The sequence below is a fragment of the Chrysemys picta genome, chromosome 4 (genome assembly GCF_011386835.1).
Source record: "Chrysemys picta bellii isolate R12L10 chromosome 4, ASM1138683v2, whole genome shotgun sequence".
Taxonomy (NCBI): domain Eukaryota; kingdom Metazoa; phylum Chordata; order Testudines; family Emydidae; genus Chrysemys; species Chrysemys picta.
The window spans coordinates 12006765-12016677 of record NC_088794.1 but is presented as its reverse complement, the minus strand read 5'-3'; the positions used below and the strand labels follow the sequence as shown (position 1 = coordinate 12016677).

The 9913-nt window shown below is 42.4% G+C and overlaps 1 protein-coding gene across 2 annotated transcripts; it reads right to left on the bottom strand.

The window, feature by feature from the left end:
• Positions 1–6045: 6045 nt before the first annotated feature.
• LOC101950779 (olfactory receptor 5AP2-like) lies at positions 6046–9242 on the bottom strand. Of its 2 annotated transcripts, none has more exons than XM_005295023.4 (2): positions 9224–9242; positions 6046–7079 (listed from the first exon to the last, which is right to left on the bottom strand). In XM_005295023.4, exons 1-2 carry the CDS (start codon positions 9240–9242, stop codon positions 6142–6144), a joined length of 957 nt encoding a protein of 318 aa, XP_005295080.2. In that variant the 3' UTR covers positions 6046–6141. The 2 variants fall into 2 exon arrangements, with proteins under 2 accessions (XP_005295080.2, XP_065447445.1); XM_065591373.1 differs by lacking the exon at positions 9224–9242 and adding an exon at positions 8199–8215 and having other exon boundaries at positions 6046–7054.
• Positions 9243–9913: the final 671 nt, after the last annotated feature.

The window sequence follows — 9913 nt, the reverse complement described above, 5'->3', positions numbered from 1 at the left end:
CAGTATGACCTCCTTCATGCTTCTTGTAAACTCCATGGTCATAACATAGGGCCTTTGGGGGGATCAGAATGCCAACTACTTTATTATTGTCTTGATCAGATCGCACTATAGGTTCCCACCTGCTCCTTGTAACAAGAGACTTCTAAGTGCTAGTCCCATAACTAACTGTACAAATACCTTCATGCATTACCTAACTCCCATCCACACATATCCACCATCCAGCACACAGAAATTCTTCAGTGCTACATAGAACAAAGGACGGGGACCTCCTGGGTCATCGAGTCCAGTCTGTCACGCTGTCATAATATCTCATTTATACACTTATCAGGCTCCACATTAAAACTAGTTGTTTGCCCCATTACTCCTGTGGTGAGGCTGTTCCAGAACACCACTCCTCTAATGGTTAGAAACCATCTAATTTCCAGCCTAAATTTAATCAGGGCCAAATTATCTCCCCTTGTTCTTGTGCCGATGTTATCCAATAGCTCTTTTCCTTCCTTCCTATTTACTTCCCTGATGTATTTATAGAGGGCAATCAGATTCCTTTCTTGGCCTTCATTTTTCTACGCTACACAAGACAAGCTCTTTAGTCATGAAAGAAGACTCTCTATTTTCCTGATCATCCTAGTAGTCCTACTCTGCAGCTATTCCAGTGTGAATTCCTTTTCTTGAAAATGGGAGACCAGAACTGCACACTGTAATGGCATAGGAGTTTGGAACAGGTGATAGGGTGAGAGACACACAGAACCTTGGTCCCCAAGATTTAATGGAATAAAAAGGAATTGAAGGTGTTCCAGATATCCTTGTCTGGACTGGTCTCAGATCCCCACCTTCATTTTATATGCCCTGGTTTGACTCAATATTCCTTACATTTGGGGACCAGAATAACCAGCTGGTTAACTAACTTCAGACACACAACATTAACTTGGATGATCATGAGTTTGTCATTTCACACAGATCTTCCAGGCACTAGTCTTGCATGTTTTGGTGCTGAACCTTCAAACATTTCAAAGGTGTTGATTGCCTGCAGTTTCATTGACAGAGTTTCAGTTTGAATTTTCACTCACTGGTGGCCCTGTAGCATAATAACTTGAAACACTCTTATAGTTTCTTCCTTTGTTCCCCTGTGGAGCTGGGAGTTAATGGCTTGCCCGGAGACTTTGTCAGGTGCCAAGCTGTGAGATGCTTCACAAAAGGTTCTCAAAAGGATAGGGCCCCCCAGCACCAGGCAAGCTTGAATCCATTGGAGTGAGAGAGGGAAAGCCACTTCATTTGCACAGGTAGGTGGAAGGATTTGAGATGCAATAACATTGCCCATTTGTGTCGTTATTCTCATCCAGAAGAGATGCTAAAGTCAATGATAGCCTTTGAATACAAGGCCCCTGCCACAAAAGTGCCACTGGGATGGGGAGGCAGCATCCATCCAATGTTTTTGAACTAAACCTGTTTACAATTCCAACCTATGCTACTGTCGGTGTTAATAAGAGTTGTAGCACCAATGGGGGGCAGTTGTTGATGTTTGAAGTATCATCTAATTCTGATCAGAGCAAGTTCAGATATCATAGTTGTTAACATACCATTGCACACTGCTTACCTTCCTACAATAGTACTCCATTCATTGCTAATATAATTTGTAATGATTGCAAATGGTCTGGACTTGGATTTCACATCTCATCCATGCCAGCATTCCCAGCAACTCAGTCATATGCCGGAAGATTGATTTAGTACTAACTCAAAGAGAAAGTTGCTCCCTTCTTTAATACCAACAGCTCTTTCTGCAGTGAGTAGGGTTCGGGGGTTCTTTTTGGAAATTTCCCATCCAGAAAAAAAAAATTTACACTGTTTAATTTACAAAATCTAAAATAAGCCTAACATGAAAGGGACTATATCTACAGGCTCTGGGAAAACGAAACTTTATTTCATAGCAATTAGAAACACCTCATTTCGACTGTGATATTTGTCATTCAAGTTTATATTTTATCTCTACAATAGTATAATTAATAAATTAATTGCATTTCACAATAGTTAATAATTATAAAGGGTATTTTTAAATTGCAGTTACAGAGACTGATCCAAATGCCTTTGAAGTCAATGCAATGACACCCAAAGGACTTCAACAGACTTTGGTTTAGGAGTCTTGTGCTTTAGCATTTCCAAAGCTGTATGCAAACCTTAGCTAATCACTTGGCTAGCTCATAATTTTTACAGAATGCTGAAAAGATATGCACTAAAGTTGAGTAACTGAGCAATTTTTGCTGGCATTGCTTATAAATCAAAAAGTATCTATAAATACCTTTGCAGGAAGATTATCTCTGACACCAATTGTTCCTTTAATTAGTGGACAGAGGCATAACAAGATCCAATGGATAGCAGTGAAGCTAGACAAATTCAGTCTTGAATTGAGGTGCAAACTAGAAGCAGTGATAGAAATTAACCATTGAATAACCTTCCAGATGGATGTGACAGATACTACATCCCATGGAGTTTTAAATCAAGATGGGGTGCTTTTAGTAGTTAAATTCCAGTTGAACTGCAAGTTATTGATCTTGAAACCAGAACCACTAGGTTACATTCTGTGTCCTGACTCCTGCAGAAGGGGAGACTAGATGATTGTACTTGTCCCTAAAATTTCAAACTAATGGAAGTAATTGCCCAGGTTAACAGGACACCTTGACTACAACTGATTGAGAGGAACCAGTTGTAGACGAGGTATCCTGTTACTCTGTGGGATTATTTCTACTAGTTCGAGTTTTTAGGTGGTCCCACCATGCATCCCATGTTCAGTGTATTACAGCCTTCCAGTATTGAGGTTTAAAAGTAATAGATAATGGCATCAAGGTCTGCAGTGGAAAGAAAAGGTTTCTTCTCCCACCCCAACAACATCATATTGGTCATGAAGGATTAAGCCTCAGCCTTAAACTCATGAGCTACCCAATTTCATAAGGACACTGGGTAATTAATTTTACAGCATTATCTGGATTTGATGCAATGGAGATATAGATCCAGATCTTCTCAGTGTATCAAATGCACAGCAGCCCTTGCTCCCTCATTAAGGACCCAATAAATTAGAGCACTAAGTATGCATGTTTCATTATTAATTATTATTATTATTTACAATACAGTAGTGCTAAGAGGTCCCTTTGTGTTGGCTGATGTACAGACACAGGACAAAAGACTGGCTTAGGTGGAAGAGCAATCTAAACAGACAAGATGGACAAAGGAAAAGAGAACACAATTATCTTTATTTGCTGTTGGGGAATTAAAGCACAAAAAGATTAATGGTAAATTTTTCAAAAGCACCTCAGTGGCTTGGGAAGCTAAGTCCTATTTCCAAAAGTGATTTAGGAACTTTCGTACCTAAGTCTATTGATGTTCACTTTCAAAAATGTATCTTAGGGTCCTATGCTACTGAAGTGCTTTTGAAAATTTTACCTTCAGTGACTTGTCCAAGATCACACAGGTACCTTGAGCAGAGCCAGGTATTGGACCCAAATCTTCTGAGTCCCATTTGCAGAGTTTTTTTGTTTATACTACATAACTAGTCTGTCCATATAAGGGATAATTATTACATGATATCACTCCTGTTCGTTTACTTAGAGTTCATGCCAGTGTAACTCCAGCCACTTCAGTGAAGTTTCTTAGAATTCTTGGGCTTTTAGGAGCCGCTCCAAGAGGAAATCATGAAAGCTGGGGAGGAAGGGTGTGAAGGAGATCACTCACTTAGTGTTCAAATAGGGCATTGCAGACTCTCTTCTTTCCTGGCGCCCCCTGTTGACAGTTGCTCCAACCATGTGGTGGTCTCCACCTTCTGTGACTCTGCCCTCCAGCCAAGTTTTAACAGCACTTAAAAATCTAAGATGTGGAGATATTTTGTCCCTACATGCTTATGTTGATTTTTTTTTATATTCATCCCCTGTAATTTGACCTAGTTTCCACTTTTTGTATGAGTTCTCCTGGTCCAATCACTCTTTAATTATTTAACCAAAGTGGAACAACTTCAACAGGGGAAACTGAGGCAGCCCTACATCAGAGCATCTCATTGCACAGTGGTTAGAGCACTCCTGAGAAGTAGAAGACTCCTGTTCAAATCCTTTCTTCCTATCAAGCAGATAGAGGAATTGAACTTGGATCTCCCTCATACCAGGTGAGTACTCTAATTCCTGGGCTAAAAAACTATAAGGCGGATACCACCAGCCTAACTCATTCTCAGAAGAAGCATCTTAGGTGGCTAAGCTTCCTGTCTCCAGGAGAGTGGTTCCCGACTGTGGATCACAAGGAGAGCTAGGCACTTCCCTACAGCCTGGACGAGGCACCTGTCTCCCTGAGGGTCATCTCCCATTGGCTACCTAGTGTGCTGGCTTTCGTGGATCCCAGTCTTAGGCACCTGCTTCTCCCCATTCATTGTTTAAGAGCCTAAGCATCTAACTCAGGCTTTGTGAATTAACATCTGTTCCTTTGTTTTCTAGGTGACTAAAAGGTAAACATAGCAACACAGCCTTTCAACACCTAAGTACCTTTGTGAATCTGGGCCATGAAGCATGCGACACCACAGTATAACTAAAATAAATAGAACCCATTTTTAGAGCAAAACCATGCTTTAAAGCTAGACAATCTATAGCTAGTTGGCATTCCGTAAAGCTGAGAGCAAAGCGTTACCTTCTCTCAATTAACCAGAACTCTGATTTCCATAGAAGGTTTCAAGTTTCCTCCAACACCTTTATATAATCAGGAATGCCCTACAATTGCTCCTCACTGGCTTCAACCAAAGGTCACTGAATCTAATAGGAGTCTTTCCATTGACTTCAGTAGGCATCAGATCAGCCCCTATGTGTCTTCATGTCTGCTTCAGTACACGTCACCATTCAAATGATTTTTCATAGCAACCTAGCTCTGCAGATACAAACTTATAGACTTTAAGGCCAGAAGGGACCATCATGATCATGTGGTCTGACCTGCTGCAGGCCACAGAACCTCATCCACATTACAGAATCCAGAGCATGAGTTCTAAGTATTAGAATAAACATCATTTTTTTTAAATGCCATCTTCTATCTGATTTTGGAAATGGCAGCTGAAGGTTCCCAAGGTGCATTGCATTTTGGGAGCTGTCATTAGGGAATAATTAGCAGCAGTGAAAGTTCATCTGTCTTCTGGGTCTTCTTGTTTATAGATCAAACGAGAGTTTATGTGATCCAATGAATACTACAATAGCAATCAGACTAGGGCTCTTAATGCCACTGCAGCAACATGAAAAGGGAGTGGGATTGATACTGCTGCAGATGAAAAGGAGACAGCATCTAACCCAGAACTCAGCACATACACACTCAGAAACCAACACTGTCAAAAATGCACCTTAGCTCCTACACATATCCAAATGCACTCACAGTGACACACCCATATTCACAAGGACACATGCTGCCACAACACTCATCACACAAAACATACATGCAAGACACAAATGCACCACAAACACACTCATATCCAGAGACACTCATTTGCAAACACACACTCATGTACACAAACACACATTTGCTAACATCCCACTCACTACGTTTAACATAGACCCATATAGACAAAGACACACTTATTCACCTATGCACACAATCACATTCATAGAAACACACATAGGCTCTCTACATGTATCATACAGAAATAGGCACAACACACCATAAACACACACAGTTACCTTGATATGTACTCACAAACATGTACACCCACAGACACAAACATGCAAAAGCCACCACAACACTCCACACACAGAGCAGACAGCCATAGACACAAACATGCCAGAGACACACACTGATTACCTCAGGATATATGTATGCACACACCCATGCTAATATAGACAACCAGATAAACACTGCATCCACAAACACAACAACATACTTATAACCCAGATACATGTGGCACACTCTCAAACACAACACATTGGGAGATGAATAATCTGCCAGCAGCACCGTATGGCTTACAGCACACATCGCCTCATCTGTTGTGCATATCCATTTAATGTATACAGGCACTAAATAGACAAACTACCCTAAAGCCATAGAACCCACCAATCCATTCTACCAGTACAGCATATCACTAACTTGCATCAGTCCCAATGCCTTAGTCCTTGGTGAAGCATGTTTCAAAGTCTTTCCCTAACTAAAGATTTTCCTCCCAAACCCTCTCCTCAGAGCGTCCTTCACCTCCTTGTTCCTTAGGCTGTAGATCAGGGGGTTCAGCATGGGGATCACCACTGTGTAGAACACAGAGACCACTTTGTCTCGGTCCATGGAGGAGCTGGAGCTGGGTCGCAGATACATGAAGAGAGTTGTCCCAAAGAAGACAGTGACTGCCGTCAGGTGCGAGGCACAGGTGGAGAAGACTTTGTGCCTGCCCTCGGTGGAGCGGATCCTCAGGATGGCAGAGAGGATGTACAGGTAGGAGATAAGGACGGTGAGGAGGCAGCTGATTTCAATTAAGCTGGCGAAGGCAAAGATCACCACCTCATTGATGAAGGTATCGGCACAGGAGAGCTTCAGCAGAGGAGGGACGTCACAGAAAAAGTGGTTGATGATGTTGGAGGCACAGAAGGGTAACTGAAACATACAGATGGAGTGTATCATCGAGTTGACAAACCCAGCTAGAAAGGAACCGGCCACCAGCAGGACACAGACTCTGTGGGACATGATGACTGTATAGAGAAGTGGGTTACAGATCGCCACGTACCTGTCATATGCCATCACAGCCAGCAAGAGGCACTCAATACCCACAAATGAGCTAAAGAAAAAGAATTGGGTTGCACAGCCATTGAAAGAAATGACTTTGTTCCCAGCTAAGAAGCCCACCAGCAACTTGGGGGTGATGACAGAGGAGTAGCAGAAATCAACCAGGGACAAGTTAATGAGGAAGAAGTACATGGGGGTGTGAAGTTGGGGATCACTCCTGATTAATACGATCATCCCAAGATTCCCAATCAGGGTGATAAGATAGATCACTAGGAACACCGTGAAGAGTGGGACCTGCAGCTCTGGATTATCTGTTAGTCCCAGGAAAATAAACTCTGTCACGGTGGTGACGTTTCCATCAGCCATTTCTTCACTGTTTGTATTGTTTACTGAGATACAATAGCATCACAGATGTCACAAGTGCCTAAGACCTGTTAGGGCTTCCAGTCCATTTCTCTGAGGCTAGTGCAGAATTGATCCCCAGTGTAATTTTAAAATATCCCATGCAATGCAGTGTCAACCACTTCCCTTGAGAGGGAATTCCACAGCCTGATAGACCTCGCTGACATGAAGATTCAGCCTAGATCTTCCCTTTTTCATTTTTATCCTCTTACACCTAGCAACACCATGCCTATGCATAGCACTAAAAAAAATTCCTTTCTACTGAGAAAAATATTTGCCTAAACCCTTAAAATATTTTCTCACTGCCATTGTGTCTCCTTTTCACACCTTCATTATTCCTAACCTCAACCAGACGTATTAGTTCTTTTAACTTTTCTCATTGATCGTCTTTGTTGTTGATACTTTTCTTGGAAATCTCTCCAATTTGTCTAGCAGATCAAAAGAAGGAAATCAGAATGAGATTGAGAAGGGGTATTTTCATGGCTTGGGATATATCTAAATCCATTAATCCCTCCGTCTTTCTCTCACTGCATTTCTGTCTTGCTCTCTCATCATGAGGATTCTAGGAGAATAAAAAAAACTGCTCTTAGAACATGGTGAAGTCTCCACAGGTTAAACACACCCCAATAGCTGATCATAATTTTATTCCCTGTGCACCATCCACATTCCACAAAAAGTTTTGATGTAAACAGGAAGAAAAAAGATTCTAGCTCAAAACTGAAAAAATCTTTAGTTTTCAGCCAAAATCATTGGGTTTTCAAGTTTTCTATTTTCTTTCTTTCTTTTTTTTTTTTTTTAAGGAAAGCAGACACGCTCTGCAAAATATTTTGTTTAATCAAAAATTAAATTTCCCATTGAAAAAAGTCTAAATAGAAAATTGTCAACCAGCCCTAATCCACCCCAGACCTATACAACACTTAAGCACAACAAAATGGGACACAAATGGGACCACAGACCTGGTTCTGACGCGGCAGGGATTTCCTCCTCTATTAGGAAGAGAAGTCCATTTTAAAGAAATGGAGTCTATATTCTGAAGCAGGAGACACCCAGAATCGGTGAACCTACTTCTGGTAGAAAGGCATCATTTCCTCATTGGCTCCATGGCAAGGACATGTGTCGAAGGCTGATGTGTGTATTATATCAGGTTTGCAACTTTGGGGCCTTCTTTATGAAGTGTCCCCCAGCACCAATTAAAATAAAATGCTGTGGGTTTATTTTTCTCCCCTCCTTGGATTAATGTTTTGGAGCACACTTAGAATTTATTTTCCTCATGGGTGTGGATGGCTAGAAGTCACTTGTGCTCTTTGCATAATCTCAAGAGATTAGGGTCTGTAGAGACACAGAAGAGATTGATTTAATCATGCTATTGTTGACATTCCACAGCCATATTCTGAGCAAACGTTACCTCTGCCCTAATGATTATTATTATTTTATTAGAGCACGTAGAAGCCTTAATCATGGACCAAGATACCATTGTGCTAGGCACTGTTCAAACACAGAACAAAAAGATGGGCCCTGCCCACAAAGGCTTACAACCTAGGCAGGGACCTGGAACTAGGGGTATTGGGAGTGTGGCAGCACCCCTGGTTTGAAGTGGTTTCCATCATATACAGGGTTTACAGTTTTGTTCAATGGCTTTCAGCACCCCCACTATAAAAATTATTCCAATGCCATGAACCTAGTGTGACAGATTTATGTTACCAATCTACCTGAGGCGTCAGGTGATCAGGCTGAGGCCGCAGGATCTTTAGGGGAGGAGATGGAGAAGCACACCAAGGTCTAAATTTTAAAGCTTTATTAATAAAATAATAAAATAACAGCGGAGAGTGATGGGTGCTCCCCACGTCAGTCAGAGGAAGGAAGAAAGCGTTAGTGCCCCAAGCCCTAACCCACTTTCATAGTCACACATGCTCTACCTGAGGCTGGCCAAACCAGCTTTCTGTGGTCTTCTCCGCTTTCCCAAAACATACCGGCTCCAGGGACATGAAGCTCTGCTCCCCCCTGCCTCGTCGCCTCGCCCCTGGTTCAGTGTACTTTTTCTTTTCTCATGGCTGTTTGTGGCTGAGTGAGAGATAAACGCAGCTGCAGAGTTCTAGTCTGGTGACGTGACTTTGGATCGGGGCCAGCATCTTATCTTCACATCGAGCTAGCTAAAGTGTCGAGTTAACCCATTCTCTGCTCTCTTCCTCCTTCCCCCTCTTGGCCTCTTGCAACCTGCAAAGGAATCTTCCATTTCACACTCCCCACACCTTTGACCCTCCCCCGAAATGTCTTGCGATGCTTGCAACCGCGTTAGCAACATACAATGCTGATTTGCCTCCCCATGGGATCCCCTGAGGCAGGGAGTCCTTGGGCCTGTGACAGTCCCTCCCTTGACCCCGAATCAACATTTTGTTGTGAGGGGTCACCACTTAAGTTTCCACGGTGGCTAGGGTTACTGTTGGTCTCCTACATAAACAGCAACAATTGCATACACTAGCCAGTAGTGACTTCTGGCTTCATTATTAACATGGCATAACACATCCCCCTATAGATGCCCCTCCCGAATGGCGGTGGCAAAGGCGGCTTTCTCCAAATTAAACATGTGCTGCGACTCCGTAAAGGAGGAGGAGGCCTCTGCCTGGAATATGCTCAGTTGTTCCCGGGTGTGTGTCAAGGGCAGGAAAACATTGGGTGTAATCCATGAAAACTTAAACACAACACAGTTAGAGATATTAACCATACTTTGCATAACTGCGGGCCAATGCACTGAGAAATTTTTGCCTGAGAGTGTAACAGGAAATTAAGGGGCACCTGGGGT